The sequence below is a fragment of the Eublepharis macularius genome, chromosome 1 (assembly GCF_028583425.1).
Source record: "Eublepharis macularius isolate TG4126 chromosome 1, MPM_Emac_v1.0, whole genome shotgun sequence".
Classification (NCBI taxonomy): Eukaryota; Metazoa; Chordata; class Lepidosauria; order Squamata; family Eublepharidae; genus Eublepharis; species Eublepharis macularius.
In genome coordinates this window covers 203,415,712-203,434,423 of record NC_072790.1, presented here as the reverse complement: position 1 = coordinate 203,434,423, position 18,712 = coordinate 203,415,712, and the positions used below count along the sequence as shown (strand labels likewise).

The 18,712-nt window shown below is 43.5% G+C and overlaps 2 protein-coding genes across 2 annotated transcripts in view; one reads left to right on the top strand and one right to left on the bottom strand.

Moving 5' to 3' along the window:
• Positions 1–14,484, top strand: part of PPP2R5D (protein phosphatase 2 regulatory subunit B'delta) — a 45,328-nt gene extending 30,844 nt beyond the window's left edge. The window contains exons 11-16 of the mRNA XM_054984430.1: positions 3,276–3,446; positions 3,944–4,071; positions 4,716–4,817; positions 5,676–5,748; positions 8,036–8,152; positions 11,387–14,484. Of these exons, the coding sequence (XP_054840405.1) occupies positions 3,276–3,446; positions 3,944–4,071; positions 4,716–4,817; positions 5,676–5,748; positions 8,036–8,152; positions 11,387–11,524 (729 nt within the window). The 3' untranslated portion in view covers positions 11,525–14,484. The remainder of the gene's footprint in view (positions 1–3,275; positions 3,447–3,943; positions 4,072–4,715; positions 4,818–5,675; positions 5,749–8,035; positions 8,153–11,386) is intronic.
• On the bottom strand, positions 14,362–18,272 carry MEA1 (male-enhanced antigen 1). The gene is made up of 4 exons (XM_054984446.1): positions 18,211–18,272; positions 15,873–16,161; positions 15,665–15,758; positions 14,362–15,049 (listed from the first exon to the last, which is right to left on the bottom strand). The coding sequence occupies exons 2-4, from the start codon at positions 16,146–16,148 to the stop codon at positions 14,886–14,888; spliced, it is 534 nt and encodes a 177-aa protein (XP_054840421.1). The 5' UTR covers positions 16,149–16,161; positions 18,211–18,272; the 3' UTR covers positions 14,362–14,885.
• Positions 18,273–18,712: the final 440 nt, after the last annotated feature.

Genomic DNA, 18,712 nt, shown 5'->3' with positions numbered 1-18,712 from the left:
CCACCCACCCCCCGAGTGACACTTTATTCATTACTGTTCCCTCAAACGTTACTCTGCTGTTATAGGTACTATTAGGAGGATATGAAATTCGCCCCAAAGTAAGCACATTACAAGGCTAGTAGTATGCACTTCATGCTTTTGAACTCTGGCACACAACCACCCTGCTTCTCAAAATACAGAAATTATCATTAATTTTGATGTGTGGGCAGAAAACAGAAAGCCAGACCATGCAAGTGGTTCTCATCTGTTCTCTCCTTGTTCTTCATGGTGGCGCTCTTCCAAATAGCCCTGTCAGTCCTTTCTGGTGACAGGGACATGCTCCCATAATTTGTTGAAATCCTGTGCAAGTGGCTCTCATTAACTTCATAAGCCATTTAATAGCACTGCTGCCTTGACAAAACCAGGCCACTTCAATGCAGAAGATTCTTGGCACGCTCCTGTGAAAGCATAGAAGCTTAGGTAAAAAGATACTTCAATTAGTGCTGTTAAACAGGGTAATAAGACCAGCAGATTACAGGATTTGTATGTTGTTAGGGCTGTTTGAAAGCTAAACCAGCACAAGTCATTGAGAGCTCAAGAAGACAGAATGGAAACAGGTTATTGGATGAGCTTGTGTGGCTAAAGCCGGCTTTGCCTTAAAATTAATGCAATAGTCTGGCAGTTTTTACATTATTAAGTTTGCTTCATGTGAATGTGCCACACTGCAGCAATGCTGACTATCAAGACAAAGCAACAAGCTACAGCAGTTTCCTCTTCCATGTAGTGCAAAGTTTACCTCCTTATAGAAGATGATATAAACATAGATGGGAAATAATGGAGGAGTGACCTGTTACAGAATATTTAGTTGAATGTTTCTCTTCCTTGTAACTGAATAAGTAATTTATTTAAATGTAATCAATTCGAGAAATGTGTATTACCAAATGGTTGTTGTAGCTTCCTTTTTGAAGTCCTGAAGAATGAGAGCCCTCTATAAACAAAACCTACCAGTGATTACTAGAAGACTATCTTCATATTTTTTTCTAGCTTCTATTTACTATTACAGTAGCTCACCTGAAGTAAGAGATCCTCAAAATAAAGGAAGAAGAGCGTCTTGAATTCTAACGCCGGCTAATTAAAAATGGTCTTCACCAGTTGATCAACTGAAGTTACAGTTGATTCTAAAATGCTGACTTGCATAGATTTTAAAGCTTGTAGTTGTAAAAAAAAATACACTGATGCATATTCATTGTCTAGCTTAAGCTCTGAGTCAGCGAACAGCTTCTGCTCTTAGATCTTCATATTTTAATTTGCCCTTCCTCCAAGGATGGCCTACATGGTTCCCACTCCCCGTTTTTTCTTCACAAGAATCCTCTGTGGTAGGTTAATCTTAGAGAATGTGACTGGCCCAAGGTCACCCAGTGAGCTTCATGGCTGAGTGGAGATTTGCATCTGTATCTCCCCAATCCCATAGTGACCAGTGATTTGCATCTGTATCTCCCCAATCCCATAGTGACCAGTCTATCACTCAAACTACTGCACCATAGTTTGCTACTGTATCCAGATCTACAAAGTGTGGCTTGCACTCCTCTTCCAAACAATGACAGGAGATCACCATTTGAAACTGATTTGGAAGGGAAGTACAAATCATAGTTTGACAGTTTGGATGTAATGGCAAACGATGGAATGCAATAAAGCAGAAGTCCCCGCAGAGCATGCCAGGGGAGCAGAGAGCATGTGAGCACTGGGCTTGTTCATGTAGCACTGAACAATGGTTTGGTGTTATGTCTGAACGAACCCTGTTAAAGTCCTGTTCCCTTGTCAGGTTACAGCCTTCTTGTTATTGTTGCTGTAAAAGCTACTCTGTTACATATTTGTTGAATACAGTGAAAGGCATAAAAGCAGAGAAGCTACTGTCCCCCCCCCCCCCACCAAGTTAGATTCTACATGTAGGAAACTTACATGCTGCACTAATTATAAGTCACATGGTGCAAATTACCTTTACATTTTATTTCATTCTGCCACCCTAATAATATGTCAGTCCTGTTGGATATTATTAATACTCGAAGGAAAAGGGGAAATGCGGCAGGATGGCGAAGAAGAAGACTGCATAGCATTAGTTTAAATGTAAGAAAGCTGTTTAGGTGTTGAATATTGGTATGTTCTGTGAACCAGAAGTTTCCATTTCAAATCTTGCTACAACCATGGCTTTGCCACAAGACTTTAGGCAAGATGCTGTCTCTTGGGGGGTGGGGGGAGGGTGCTTGACTCTTTACTGGTGTAAATCAGTGTATAAACAGAAGCAAAAGTCAATGGCATTATACTGATACGGTGGTGGTAGAGTGTGCTCTCACAGACTTATGGTGATCCCTGGAGGGTTTTCATGGCAAGAGACTAACAGAGGTGGTTTACCATTACCTGGCTCTGTAACCCTGGTCTTTGTTGGAGGTCTCCCATACAATTACTAACCAAGACAGACCCTGTTTAGCTTCTGAGATCTGATGAGATCAGGCTTACCTAGGCTATCCTCAGCACCCTCCCCCCAATATGGAGACAGTAATATTGAACTCTCTTAAAAAGTTGTTGTGATTATTATAGTGTATAGCACACATGTGGAAAACTCTAAAGAACTATATAAATGCTGAGTACTGTTAAATATAGCTAGAAAGAAATCAGAGCTCAAGGAAAAACGAGATTGAATAGTCTGTTAAGAAAGCAGTGGCACACTTTAAAAAAAATGTGAAAGCTGTTCTACAGTTACCTAGTTTATGTACAGCACTTTTTTCAGAGTTTATAGACATAGGTTAGGCAACCTTTTTGATCCAAGTGCTACCTTCCTCCACAATATCTACCTATGAAAATTTGGTATGCCAGCAAAGGAACAGGAAATGCAAGGTTGTACTTAGCCAGGATCAGTGGGAGCACTGAATCCCAGCAAGCTGCGAATGCCTGAGGGGCTCCCTTGGATCCCTTTGGCAGACAAGCAACCCCATGTACTCAGCAGAATGGTCTGGCATGCTGCTGTATGGCACATGTGTCCGGAGTCGCCTCCCTTTGTGCTGAGGTCTGTCAACTTTAGATGAGGGCCCAAGCATAGTCTGAGGATGCATGATGCAGCAGCCTTGCTTGAAGCTTACAAAGCTGGATCGTGTTGATGCCAGGATATAAGAGCATCCAAGAACAACCAACCCACCACCTCAAGTTGCAATGGAAGAAAGGCAAAATATGCATGTAATAAATAGGAGGTACCTGCTTCATTTCTCTTCTATTCCATAAAATTGCTTTCTTGATCTGTTCAGGTAATTATGGGCTTGCTGAAGTTCTGGCCCAAAACACACAGTCCTAAGGAAGTTATGTTTCTGAATGAATTGGAAGAAATTCTGGATGTCATTGAGCCTTCTGAGTTTGTGAAGGTTATGGAACCTCTCTTCAGGCAGCTGGCCAAGTGTGTCTCCAGTCCACACTTCCAGGTAGGTTCAAGAAACAGGAAAGTGGCTTTATATTCTGTTCACATGCAGCATTTGCAAGCATATCAGTACGTAAAATAGGCAGCTCTGCAAAGTTATAAAATATATCTTGCTGATCAGGATGTCATCTAACAATGGTACAAAGGAAGAGGTATTTGGGGATAGTTATAAACTTACAGCAAAGGTCAAGGTTGTAAGTAACCACTTGTCTAATTACTTGTGGTACAAATTGGCATTTTGGACTGCTGCAGGAGGAGGAACACAAGGAAATCCTGCTCCGCTGATGGAAATCCCTTCTGTCAACAGAAATAGAGAGGGTGGCTGCTCTGATTTGTACAGAATTGGATGTAAAGCCTTGCTGAAGCACAGGGATCTTGTGCCTAGTATTGTCAGGTTCACATACACAAAGCAATCCCACCCCCAAACAACTAAAACTGAGATCAGTCCTTCTTTTGTTAGATATGGTTATTTTAATTGTCTATTTTTCTTTATTTATACAGGTGGCAGAAAGGGCATTGTATTATTGGAACAATGAATACATCATGAGTTTGATCAGTGACAATGCGGCCAAAATTCTCCCCATCATGTTCCCAGCGCTCTACAAGAATTCCAAGAGTCATTGGAACAAGTATGGTCATTTCTGTATTGTATTTAAACATGAAGAAATGTACAAAGGAGAAAGCTGAGATTTTCAATTCCACTGTGGGGTATAGAATATGCTCCGCAGATGACAGTGGCATGTTTAGTTGTTAGCAATGCTCTTTCTTGGTGGTGAGAAAGGAGAATAGCTTGGATAGTGAAGTTCAGAGACTACTAGAAGTATGCAAATATATACGGAAAAACTGAGCGACAGAGCTTGTGTGGGGTAGTGGTTAGAGTGTTGGGCTAGGACTGGGGAAATCTGGCTTCAGATCCCCCACTTATCCATGAAACGGGTTATCATGGGCCAGTCGCACTCTTGCAGCCTACTTTAACTTGCAAGATCATTGTGGATAAAATAGGAGGGGGCACATGTCCACCGTTCTGATTTCTTTGAGTGAAAAGTAGGATAATAGGCATTAGGCTTCTCAATCAGACTGCTAGATTTACAGGGCAATACAAAGGTGAGTTTTCTGGCGCTTGAAACTGTTCTTAAATCTTGTTTCCTTTCATATCGGGTCATGGGACCATGATGTTGGCTGTTGAAATCTCTTCCTTTTTCTCCTTTCTCCAATATCCAAGTGCTTGTAGAGTCACTCGAATTGATTCTCTTCTACTTTTTCCTCTTTGCAGGACAATCCATGGGTTAATCTACAATGCGCTGAAGTTGTTCATGGAGATGAATCAAAAGCTTTTTGATGACTGCACACAGCAATACAAGGCAGAGAAGCAGAAGTGAGTATTCCAGCTGGTGGTGTCTGCCAACACATCTGCTACTCCTTGGCATGTCCTGGCCTTCTTTCTTGGTAGTGATTAACAGGGATGAGGAGGCTGTGCCATTCGAGCTAAGACTCTCCAGAAACAAGTTGTTGCCTTGGAGGAGGAAATTAGAACTGAAACAACGTGAGGAGGAAGGAGCTTCAAACCTAAGCAACTGAGAAATTTTAACAGTGTAGTGATGGTTAAAAAGTTTTGACTTTACTATCTGTGGAAATGCAGGATCATTAGAATATGAAAGGAGCTGTTAAAGACATTGTGGGTAAGCCATGCTCCTTGCCTTCTTGAAAGCCAGGCCTGCTTAGTCCCTTTTTAGAAGCACTGGTATTTGAGAGCCTAACTGTGGCTGGCATGACTCGTTCTCTAAAGTTCTGCATTTTATGCACAGGGAGACTTAACCTGTAGAGTACTACAAAGCCTTGGCACACAGAGTTCTGTGGGGCTGGACTGTAAATGAGGTTAAGAGGAAGGGAGGATAAAGGGTTAAAAGGTGTATGTGTGAAGAGGGCATGAGCTAAGAAACTTGGATAAGGTGAGGGGTATGTTGTGTGAGAAGACGGATAATTAGGATTGTTTTTTAAAATAATTGCTTTTTAAGCTACTTAAGGTATTAAGGCAGGCTTTTTAAAAAGGGGGTTATTTGGGATTTTATTTATTTTGTATGTATTTGAATTTGGAGTTGTAAGCCATCTCGAGTTATGGAAAAGGCAGGGTATAATTATTTCAATAATAAACAATTAAAATGCTCTACATTGGCTTGATACCTAGAGATCAGATGGTTTAGAAAGTCTAAAAAAATGTCCTTTCTCTCTCCAGAGGGCGATTCAGATTGAAGGAGCGAGAAGAAATGTGGCACAAGATTGAAGAACTAGCCCGCCAAAACCCACAGGTAATGATTATCTTGAACAAATGTCAGATTGTTTTCAAGCAGTACCACACTCCTGCTTCCTTAGGTGACAAGCCTGGGAAATGTTTTGGAGCCAGTGGGTAATATTGAACTGGGATTGACCCTTCTTTAAATTGCTACTGAACCATGGCTTCACTGCACGGCCCTAGATGAGTTGCTGTCAGCTTCAATTTTCCCCTTCAGTAACATGGAAATTATCAAGTGTTGGACCCAATAAATAATGTATGTAAAAATATTTGCTAAAACCCAATTTATTTGATTCTCCCATCTCAGCAAAGTATAATCTAAGTATATTACTTGTATTTGTGATTGCTGACTAGGGCTGTGCAAGGGTGGATAGATTCGGTATTCCAATTTGGAATACCCCAAAATCCGAAGTGGCAAGCCGCTTTGGATTCGGGGTTTGGGAATCGCTTCGGTATGCTCCGTGAAGATTCGGAGCATACTGAAGCGAGGGGGGAACTCCCCAGCACCACCACCCACTCTCCCTGGGGCAACCCCTCCACCCCCCACCCCCCCCCAAGGGAGACCCCCCCCACCCCCGGGAGACCCCTCCACCCCCCACCCAACCCTGGAGAGATCCCTCCAACCCCCACCCACTTACCTGGGTTATCAGCTGGGCGGTGGTGGCAGCGGCAGCACAAGGCTGCGTGATCTGGAGCCAGCCAGCTCCTCCACCGCTGCACTGCCGCCCGAACCTGCGGGGTGGTAGGGAAGGCCAGAGCCGCCGCCTCCGGCCCTTCCTGCCCCTCAAATGGCTGCGGTGTGCCGGCGCCGCGGCAGCCATTTGAGGGGCAAGAAGGGCTTTCTCCGCCTCCTCTGGCCCTTCCTGCCCCTCAAATGGCCACCATGGCACTGGCACGCCGCTGCTATTTGAGGGGCAGGAAGGGCCGGAGGAGGCGGCTCCGGCCTTCCCCACCACCCCGTAGGCTCGAGCAGCAGTGCGGCAGTGGCAGAGGAGCTGGCCTGGAGCCACCGCAAGGTAGGTGGCAGGGGAGGTGGGGGGTTAATGTTTAAAGGGCCCCAAGCAGCGGCAAGGCCCTTTAAACAAGCCCCGAAACTTTCCAAAGCATTTCTGGAATACCGAAGCATTCCGAATCGGGTTGCTTCGGGTAACTTTACCCAAAGCAAAACCCGAAGCGCACAGCCCTATTACTGTCTTGTAATACAGTCGCTAGATAGCTGCTTCATAGCTTGGTAACTTGTTGTCATTGAAGGTTATACTCAGACCCTGAAACAGAAAAAGTGGTTGGTACATAGCATTATGTATTAATTTTCTCAGCTTCTAAATAAGGACTTATTTATAAGCAGCGCCCATACTGCTGGGGTACCATGGAAAGGGCTCTTCTCCTTGTCTGCTATCAGGGTGATATGAAAGGCAATCCTTGGCAGTGTAGCAAAATACATGCTTTAGGCAGTGCATGAAATAGTAAGTGCACACCTATGTGCTGCTTAGTTTTAACCCTCTTATTCTTTTAAAAACCACTTTTGTAATTGGACCCACATTCAATCAAGCTCACTCTTGGGGCAGCAAGATCCATGCAAAGGAATAGCCATGAGGGTTAACAGGCTGGAGGAAGGAAAAACAAGGGGCTGAAATTGCCCCTTCTCTCAGCTGTTCATGTAAAACAGGGAGGAGGAGCTATTATAACTCCTTGTTCCTCCTCATTGCCCCCCTCCCCTGAGCAACTGTTCCTCCATATGGCTCTCATGAGTTGTAACCCTTGGACTGTTTTCTCTAGGACCACAGGAATGGAACCGAATAGAATAAAATTAGACAGTGTGCTCATGAAGTGGTATAATAGTGCCCCCAAATGGCTAACAATTCCTTCTCTGGGCAGCTGCATCAGCATAAAGTTATTGTGATATTAGTGTTTTCAGCACGTTTGGGATGTTTAGAGGTCATTATCCCCCAGTACCTTGGACATACCTCACTTTCATTTAAATGAAGCAACACACAAAACCCAAAGAACAAACAATCTCTTAATTGTAAGAGAACGTGTGATATATTAAGTGGCACAGATTGAGAGGGGAGAGGCCTATGTTGTTTCCCTTTTATGGTCATTTATTGCTTTCAAGATATAAGAAGATTAAGCCCATTTCATTTCACAGATACATATGAGTTATTTCATAGAAAGAAACCTTAAATTGCAAGGGGTATGTCAATGTTGTATCAGACTTACCTTGAGATCTATCTGTATGTGTGTGTTTTAAACATTTGAGTTGCTGAGCTTGCATTCCCATTTTTCTGTGTGCCATGTTCCTGCAGTATCCCATGTATTGCGCACCCCCACCTTTGCCTCCTGTTTATTGCATGGAGACGGAGACCCCCACTGCAGAGGACATACAGCTGTTGAAGAAAACGATGGAGACAGAGGCTGTGCAGGTGACTCGTCTATATATCCCCAAATCAATCTGGACCATTGGTTCTTGGTGGCCAAGTAGCATTCTTCTTGAACGAACAAGCAAGCTCTTTACATAAACACACCTTACCTTTTGTCTCTGTAGGCAGGCTAACTGTTACTTTTATCTTTCACTGTGAGAGAGCACAATAGAATGCATAGAGCCCGACTCTCTGTGGGCCTCTTGCAGTAGAAGGGAAAATGTGGATCCCAAGTTGGGGACTTCTCTTACGAGGATTGTGCACATTGTCAGTTATTGTAGATCATCATGGTTTGCAGCTCATCATGGTGTCTGATAACATACTTGCGTAACCACTGGTAAATTTATAGCCAATCCTCAATATCTCAGATACTAAAAATGCTGTCTGCCAGAAAAAATTAGAGTTTCCCCCGACTAGATCCATTTAGTAAGAGTTTTACTTGTTCTCTACCATTATAAAATGTCCTCTTGAAATGTGTTTTAAGTCTCTGGTAACTCCCTGAAATGCAGGTTGTACAAAACAAAAGAAAAAGCCCAAGTGGAAAAGAGACTTAACTTGGTACCAAACTACCTTTTTGTGTGAATTGACAAAATCATTGGCTAAGGATTAAGCAGCTGTCAATGCATTGTATTTATTTAAACATTTTTATGCCACCTTTCAACTCAGTTAAGGCTGCAAGCAGTCAAAACATTAAAACAAATTTTAAAATGCATGTAACACATATGGCTGCAAGGGTCCTAAGTAGAGATGGGCATGAATCAAATTACAACCCAAAAAACTGCGCGAACCAGGCCAGTTTGTGGTTTGCGAAGCAGTGGTTCGTGGAAGTTCGTTTCCATGAACTTCCATGAACCCACCAGCTGATAGTTTAAAGGGACCTGCTGCTTGCAAGCCAAACTCCAGTCCGAGCCCTACACTTACCTTGCCCTGCAGGCCCGCGTTGTCCTCCCCCTCCTTCTGCAAGGGGTGGGAAGGTTGTGTGGGCCCGCAGGACGGCGGAGGAGGCCGAAATTGGCCTTCCTGCCCCTCAAATGGCCACCGAGGCCATTTTTGGCCTCCTCCACTGCCCTGTGGGCCCATGTGGCCTTCCCGCCCCTTGCGGGAGGAGGGGAAGGACGCCACGGGCCCACAGGGCAAGGTAAGGGTGGGGGGTAGGGGCTGGGGTTTGGGCAGTTTTTAAAGGGCCCTGCCGCTTGCAAGGCAGGAAAGGTTCTTTTAAACTGTCAAATGACCCTTTCCCTGCTGCTGCTAAGCAGCCGGAAAGGGGCATTTAAACCCCACGAACTGGTTCATAAACTTGCCCCAGTTTGTGGTTCCTGGTTCATGAAAACCCATGAACCACAAACCTCATGGTTTGGGTTTTTTGTGGTTCTCGCCCATCTCTAGTCCTAAGTGACAATTAAAATTTCAGCAGGAATATTTGACCCTAAATGTAGCACAGCTTGAGCCATGCCTATGCAAATTGTTATGTTTATATTATGGGCACAGCCTGTGAGCGTATCAACAGAAGAAATTGCCTGAAACAGATTCAGACTGTTTGTCTACCTAGCCCAGTACCATCAGCGCTGAGTGCCAGTAGTTCCCCCTGCTCTCAAGCCTGGGTCTTTCCCACTCCTTCTACCCAAGAACACTTTAACTGGCAATACCAGTGATGATCTGGGGATCTTCTGCATGTAAAGCATGTGCTCCCATCACTGAGCTCTGGCCCCTTCATTAATCAGATGTAGTTAAATTCAGGCTGAGTGTCTCCAGTCAGAAAGAGTGGGCATCTTTTGGGGCCCATGTACAGCCAAGCAACCCATCACTGATTGCTTTCTCTTTTTGTCTGGCCTGAGCCCAGCACTGCAGTTACACCCCCCCCCCCCCATCCAGCAGCCATCCCATCCCACCTGGCCATTTGCTACTAGCACAGAAATTGCCACTTCCCTCTTCTCAGGAGCCACCCCGCCTAACCACACCTGCCTCTCTCAGCCAAAGCCTTGTGAAGCACCCTTTTCATTCTTGCAAGTTATCTCCCCAAAGTTGATGAACTTGGCAAATATTTGCAACCCTTTTCTAGTAGCCCCCCCAAATCTCTAGTGCCAATTCAGTATGCCTACCAATCCGGTTCTGTAGAGATTATTGGAATCAATATAAAGGTGATTAATTGAAAACAGATCAAGGTGGGTAGCCATGTTAGTCTGGCTGTAGCAGTAAAAAAAAGAGCAAGAGTCCAGTAACACCTGTAAGATTAACAAAATTTGTGATAGGGTATGAGCTTTCTGAGTCATAGCTCACTTCTTCAGTTGCAGGGTAAACTGTGGAAGGAACGCAACAGAAAGTTGAATATAGAGCAGCTTTTGATTGGTAGATTCCTCAGTTAGTGTAGAACACGAGATTGCCGCCCTAATTATAGTTAACTGGAAGAAAGACCCATTAAAACCAGTGGGATTTATTTCTAAGTAAACATTCTTAGACTCAAGCACAGCATGTATTTATATGAAGGCAAGAGATGGAGGAATACTTGTTTTCTCAGCCTCGGTGTTCCCAAGCTGTGAAAGGGGATTAATAGTAGTAAAAAAAACAACAACCCCGCAACAGGTGGTTATAATTTCTACTTCGATTTCTCTGTCCAGAATTCAGTCACTGGCCTTTGTGCTTGCTTTTCAGCCTCAGTGTTCTCCCATCTGTAAAATGGAATCTTCCAGATTCCTTACAATGTGTTTGCATGTTTGACTTCACCTGTAGTCTGTGCCTTGGTCCATTTTTATTGAGTTACTTGCTTTGCATGCATGTCATTAGTTTCCACTTTCTGATTGTGGCATTGCCATAGTCTGGGTTGTGCTGTGGTTGTGGGGTGAGGGAAAAGCATGTTTAGATGGTTTTTTGCTTGGTAGCAGGAGACATGTAAGAAAATGCCAGAGTTGTACATCTAAAGTGAATAGGCAGCTTTTTTGCTGGACTTTTAAAAAATTCTAGAGTTGGCAACCTTTGCAGCAGCTACCCTGCATCCTCATCCTAGGGTAGGGATTTGAGTACACAGGGTGAACATGCAGGTGAAAGCAAGGGAACCCACTGATACTGTGATTGCCTAGGACCCACAGAACCTGGAATTGCCTTCCTGGTTAAATCCTTCACAGCAGTGACCCCCCAGTAAACTCCAATTTGTAGAGTACCTCTAGAAATGAGGCTTAAGCTCTCATCATTGGAAGCAATTGGCAGGACTTGCCCTCTGATTTCTTGTGGCTTTATGTCTAGATGCTGAAAGACATGAAGAAGGAGAAGGTTTTGCTGCGTCGGAAATCTGAGCTTCCTCAGGATGTCTACACCATAAAGGCCCTGGAAGCACACAAGAGAGCAGAAGAATTTCTCACTTCGAGCCAGGAGGCACTCTGACGGGCTAGGGAGCCCCTGGAGGGTACACAGAAATGCACTTTGTTCTAATGTATAGGGAATGAACATGGTGAGCTGTGCCTGTCCTCCACTCCATTCTCATACTTTCAGGTTAGATTTGATTTTACATTGTACCTCATATCCCACCACACTGTCACTTCCTCCTGCTTTATCCTCTTAAAGCTGTTCTTGTGTGCACGTTTGAAGGGAGCCTAGCCAATCCATGAGAGTACCATTCCTTGCAGGGATCATTTCATTTCCTGCTCTCTGACTCCCAGCCTCACTACCAAAGCAGAGAGTTCAGCAACTTCTTAGCTGCACACTACACTTAACTACTCACTACAGCCTACTGGCACCTGTTTATGTACCATTTTCCATACACAGCCATAAACAGATACTGTATATGAAACTGACTAAGCAGATCAAATTCTGTCCATTTGCTCAAGATCAAGGTAGGTTTGTTCCTTTAAGACCAGGTTAGATTTGGTGGGACCAATGTGTTGTTTTTTTCCACTTTCAACAACTGGCAAATCTATTGAAGAACTCTAGTTATTTTGATTCACAAGAGCAAGGGTGAAAGCATCATGCAGGAAACTTCTTGCTTTTGGCTGCGTCTGGAAAGGGATGTAATCATTCTGTGTAAGAAAGTCCTAAATGTTTGTGAATGCAAATTGAAAAGCAAAAATTTGCACACTGTGTTCTGCTCACATATTCCCCCCTCCTCCGAATTTGTGATGCAAGTGGCAGCCAGACATAATTCCAAATCGATTGCTTTGGGCTCTGTGGTAGTTTTTCATCCTTTCAGATACTACTAGTTGATCTATGTGCCTGTTAGCTAGCCTGCAGCTGCTATGTAGGAGCCTCACTTAGGTTTTGGTTGACCCCTCCCCTCACTTCAGCTCCACTGTTCTCGCAGCCCTCTTGGCTAAAACTGGAGTGAGGGTGACTCTTGAGCAGTCTTGTACTCATGCCAGCTCCATATCAACTGCTGGCTTCTAGACTTGGAACTCTGAGTGAATGCTTACTAAAAATAGAAAGGTTGTTGTAGTTTCATAATGGCTTTTAACATTTCCCCTATTGGGAACAAGAGACGAAAATTAACTTCACAGTCTCAGAAATTGGCAACCAGGCCTCCTCATCTGGAGCACATGAAGCCTCATTGGGGCTCAGATTCATTTCAGAGGTTCTGCCCTATAAGCCCAAGAGAAGGGGACAGACATACCTACAGTAGAAGCTCATTTTTATGGTGTGAACTAGTTCAGAGCACTGGACACTTTCCTTTGGCTACTGCTGCCCCAATAGTAATTGCTGGATTCACTTAATGTGCTACCATTGCTCTCAAGCTGCTGGCTGTTTCAGAATCATGAAAGATTACAAAAGGGAAAGGCCCTTATAGCTTACCCATTCCTCATCCACGGTCTGCCTCTCTTACCAGCTCTAATAATGTATACTGATTGCTGGGTTTCCCCCTCAGAGTCTAGCTTCCAGCCAATTACTACCAGTACCTCAAACCAAGGTTCTCAACTTAAGCATACCTGCTTCGAAGTAACTGTCTAACATCAGTGAGATTGATGAGTTAATGATATAAGAGCAGGCTTCAGCCTAACTTGTTTTAATGCTATGTAACATTCCTGTTCTTCGTTTAATCTTTGCACAGTGTACAGCCTTGTCTACTTAACATGTTCACACAGTACTCCCAACCCTTCTTCTGTACCTTGATCCGTTTATATGTATTTCCTTAGACATACCTGTTACCTTGAGAACAGCCTACCCTCCCATTTGTTTAGTGGCCTTTCAGCCATTAGAAAACTGATTAGTTAACATTTGAAAAGTGGGAATTTACCAGCTGTTCATACCGGCAGCTAATCCATGGTGTTGCTCTCCTTAACCTGCCAATTGTTCTTTGGGAAGAAGAGTTGCTGCTAAATCTGTGTCATGTGACTCGGCTGCCAACTGGTACTGTCTTACCTAGCTTACCTGCTGCCAAAATATTTTCAAATACTTGTCTTTAAAAATACCATCTGGCTACCAACTTGTTGTAGTTCTTAATGTCCTTTTGTGCATTGCCTGTAAAATATTATTGCTAAAGGGAGAGAAGGCTGAGCAACAACTGGAGCTGCAAAAAAGCCCAAACCAGCCTCTCAACAGAAAGATTTTGCCTGATGTTCAGTATGTGCCTGGTTAGCCTGCTCCTATAGCTTGTAAACTTCAAGCACGATTCAGGTGGTAGTAAGAAGGAGCTGACTTAGAACTGTTCTACTCTAAAGAAAAATTCAATCCATCTATTCCCCCGCCCTGAGGCTGGGCTCTGCAAATAAGAACTGGAGGAATTTTCTCCCTTTTACTTTTTCCCATATGGATGCAACATAGCACTCCTCTGCCTTTTACAGTTTTGCACTGGTGGAGCAGAGCTGCAACTGAGCATCTTGTGCTGTACCGCTTAGGTGTAAATATAGCCCTCTGTCACCTTTGTTTGGGGGTCAGGGAAACTTGTGTTTGGTACCTAACATTAAAGTTTAGTTTGCTGCCAATTCATTCCAGTGTCCTATGTATCTCACAGGTGGGGGAAGCTGTGTGAGAAATGGGGTGAAAATTAACAACTTAAGCCAAAACAAGCACCTCAAGCACACAGCTTCAGGTCACTATCTACCTTAATGCAGCTATACTTAATTTCCTTGCATTATTTAACCCACTTTCTGCTTGTATCCTTCTCCACTTTTTACATGGACTGGGTTGGAGCGGCCTCTTTCACTTCTTACATAAACCCTCACGAGAGGGGGGGAAAGCAAAACTAAGTGATGCATTCACTCTCTGGACACAAGTATTAAGCTGCTTTACAGTTCATATGTACATATGGTGTACTTTATTTTCAGTAGAGTATTACATAGTATGACAGTGTTGGATTTTGTACAGATGTCCCTGTATGTACAGAACTAAATAAAATGGATCTCTTGAAAAGACAACACACGACTCCACCTTATGGCCCCTGTTTAGCTCTTTAGCTTGTAAGCCAATTGGGAAGGGAAAAACACTAGGGCTAGACTATGCATGTCAAAGGCGGAAGGGTCATGTCACAGCGGCTGATATGACTGGCCGGCTTTTCAAAAGTCAGGAAACATCCTCAAGGCCCAGGTCCCTGCAACAGTCATCACCACCCACTAGCAACAATTAGAAGTTACAAACATCTGGTGCATTAGAGCCACATTTTCAATGCAACAAAAAGAACACCCAGCTTCAATGCTGGTAGAAGGTAAGTTTCTGCCTGACCTGTTCACACAAAGAGAAAGAGGTTTAAAGTGCAGCACTTTACACTCAAGGAAAAGTTTCCCTTCTAGGCAGAGAATCCACCATTGGCTCTGCATCTTCATTTCCATTCTGGCCTAGAACTGATCGGACTCTGGCGGGCTTGCAGTGTTCGCTGCACCATGGCTTGCCACTGATCATCTGAGATCTCGTTGGCCCATGCAGGAATTCCCAGTGTGGGGAGCTTGACTCCAGCCATTGTTCTCTTCACCAACTCCACATGTTCTAGAACCAAACACAGCTGAAGGATGAGAGACACTTCTTTAAAAAACAAGCAAACCCCCAGTACAGAAGGACCTCCTGTGTCACTATAATCACCATTCAGGGTTTAATATTCACAATGTGCAGAGAAAAAGAAGGCAACTCCCCATGAAAAGATGCTTAGGAATTAAACCCTCCCCCCAAGACTACATGCTACAAACTTAAGCAGGATGGATGGTGCCCCCCAAATTTTTACATCAGAGATCACTACTGCATCTAACCCACAAAAAAGCAGCAATTATTTATTTAATTAGATTTATAGTCCGCTCACCCTGTAAGTGGGCTCAAGAGTGGATTATAACTATATATGTAAGTAAAAACATAGTAGCATAAAACAGTAATATTAGTAACATGGACGCTTCTGTATTCAAGTTGCTGGCCTAAAAATATTCTAGCCGTTAAAAGTTAGGACAAACTGAGTTGCAAAAATAAAGATAAAATGTCATGAGAGCAAACAGGATTTATAGCATTGTCATAGTACTTGTCATTCACAGTGAAGTTTTGTTATAAAGCTGGCATGGTTCCACAAAGGCTACCATTATCTAAAATGATTAAAACCATTTCACATTTGATTGTTACCTGGATCCATAGGGATGGAACTTCGACTGCTCTGAGCGGTGGATCCTTCTTCATCGCTGTCCACAGGTGGATCAGGCAGGTGCAGTCTCATTGCCTGCATTTAATGTACAAAACCCATTAGACATTTAAATTTAATATGGCACAAAGTCATGATCATGCTGGGTTCCCTGTCCCCAAGCCATGTTTCTGTAAGAAACAAAACCTCTACCTGAAGTCGCTCATGGATGTCAAGGACTGGATCTGTGCTAGGAACTGTTTCTTCAACTGTTGTTGGTCCCTGGTCTGGATCTTGGTTCAGGGGCTGATACAAGTAACCATGACTGCTACCTTCCTCCTCCTCCTCCTCCTCCGGTTCCTCGCTACTCCAGTCCCCAGCAGGTTCCGCAGTTCCATCAGATACCTCTTGTAGCCCCAGCTCATCATGTTCATTTGGACAGATCCTCTCTGGACCCATTCTCAGAGTTACGACCGGCTCCAAGGCCATACACTGTGATATCCTGGGAAAAAATGGAATTTAATCACATTGTCCAAAAAAAAGCCTAAGAAACTGTATACAAATTCAGGCAAAGAGTAATCTTCCTGAACTAAGACATTGTTAAGAAATCCTTAGATTCAAAGGAAAAAAGACCTCAGATTTAATTGGCCTGTCCTGCTGCAAAATAAATTCCATTGAAGTTTGTTCCTGTAATCATACATGCCAGTGTTTTCTAATAGTTTTTCAGGGAATACTGAAGTCCCAAGGAAGCTTAGTAGGGGGATTCTCACAAATATCAGTTGTGATAGGAAAGTTTATAAAAAGCAGCTTAGAGGGAAAAATCAACAAGCAATAGACAGTCACAGGAGACTATTTGACATTTTATGGCTTTTGAAATATAAAGCCCAGTAGTCCTGGTCCTGAACATATGAACTATGAAGGCATCCTCAAACATGCCCCAGAATTTAAGTACACACAGAACACGAGAGGAAGAACAACTTGGGAGGAGGAACAAGAATAAACAAGCTATTTCAGTATCTTAAGCCTTTCAAGAAGTTAACCACCCTAACATGTTCAATCAGCTTCTCAAAAGATATTTTTATCTCATCCTTCCTCAAAAGAGCTCAGGACAGTATAACTGAATTTTATTATTACAGTAACCCTGTGAGATAGGATAGGCTGGAGGTGTGTGACTAAAGGGTCACCTTGTGAGCTTCATGGGTGGGTGAGGGATTTCAGCCCAGGTTTCCCTAGTCCTAGTCAGAAATTACATCACAAGATCACTATAAAGCTTCAGGTAAGTAGTCACATTGGTCTACAATAGAAGAGCAAGATTGGAGTCCAGTAGCACCTTAAAGACCAACAAGATTTCCAGGGTATATGCTTTTGAGAGTCAAGTTCCATCAAATACAAGTAGGCATAGAGATTTTTGAGCCTTTATATTCCTAGAAAGCTTGTTTCACAATCTAGCCTCTTGAGTTAGCACATCCTAATGGCTTTCAGTGCATTCTATGGGGCAAGGTTTATTTTTGTAAGCAAGTGTCTCAGTAGGATATCAGGAGCTAATTGAGTCCCTACTCCAATAATGGCTCCCCAAATAGCCCTTTATCTCCCACAAGTGAATAGCTGTTACTATTGCCTATGAAATTAAAACAGAACACTAGAACTTTAGGGCAGCGCTATGGGGCAAAACCTGCTCTGCTCCACTCCTTTTTAGAGGTGGGTATCTTGACCCCAACAAATATCCCATGGCACTCCCACTTGAATATCTTCAACATACAGATGCCTTTGGCACAACAAAAATTTTGCTAGTAAATAACATTATACAATGCTTGTTGGAAAAAAGATAATGGAACCAAAATCCATGAATCTCATCTCAAATACTTACAACGAAGGTCTTAAAGCTTCTCCTTCCCACCCACTCCACATACAGCCATAGAATTATCTCTGCCAGAACCTGCACCTCTTTCTCAGAACCAGAATTATTCTTTCGTAATCCTTTTCCCAAAGGAACGCAAGCACCCACTATGTCACTATATTATACGCAAGCTTGTATCTCCATCCGTTTTCATGAACTATACCATTTTATCTATCCTACCTCCAACACTCAGGGCAGCTACTATTCCTAGCGAGTCGTATACACGGGTCCATATAGGCCCACAATAAAAAAAAACATAACCGTACGAGGACGGGAGGAAGAACCAAGAACTTGAAAACCGAACACGAACAAAACAGACTCGACCATCAAAATCGGTGTAACGTGCTGATTAAGAGGCCGCACGACAAAAGCAGGAAGCGTAGGCGGGAACTCCCCTTCTGCACTCATTAGATGACCATAAACAAACCGCGTTCTCCCAGCTTCAGTCCCTCAAACTACATTGCCTTACGGGGATATTGCAAGGACTATAACAAAGCAGCCTAAATGAAACCCACTTCCCGTTTTAAAAGCACCTAATTATTTAGCAACAGCAAACCTCTATTAACACCAGCTGCTCTCCCCCCTTTCATACCCACTACAAGAGAACTACTTTAAAAAAACACCCTTGCCATTGCCAAGCCTCCCAACCCGTACCAAAACGGCGCCGTCTTCTACCTCCAGGATCTCCCTATAGTTCAACCTCCGGAAGCAACAATGCCTAAAGCGGCCGCTGATGTCATAACTGAGCGCGGCGGGAGGACTTGTAGTCATGACAACGACAGTCTTCCAAAATGATTTCTTGACAGTTTTTTCTGGGATTATCCCATTTAATACACTGACACTTACTCATGAGTAAATATACATAGGATTGCTCCACTACCCCCCCCCCAAGCATCTATCACGTTTTTATCCCGTTCTTCAGGGCGATCAGGAAATTTTACATAGTTCGGTTAGTTCCATTTTGTCCCAGCCACTTGGTCTGGTATGTCCTGCTCTGACATTCAAGGCACTGCATCGCACTCTCTTCCCAAATTTAGAAGACAAAAGTTGTTTCCGACCTCAGCACCAGTTCTTTATTCAGAATGGAGCTGCATGAACAGCTGAAGAAGTAACACAGGTTTACACACAAGAGTGCCAATTCCAGATTGGGACATTT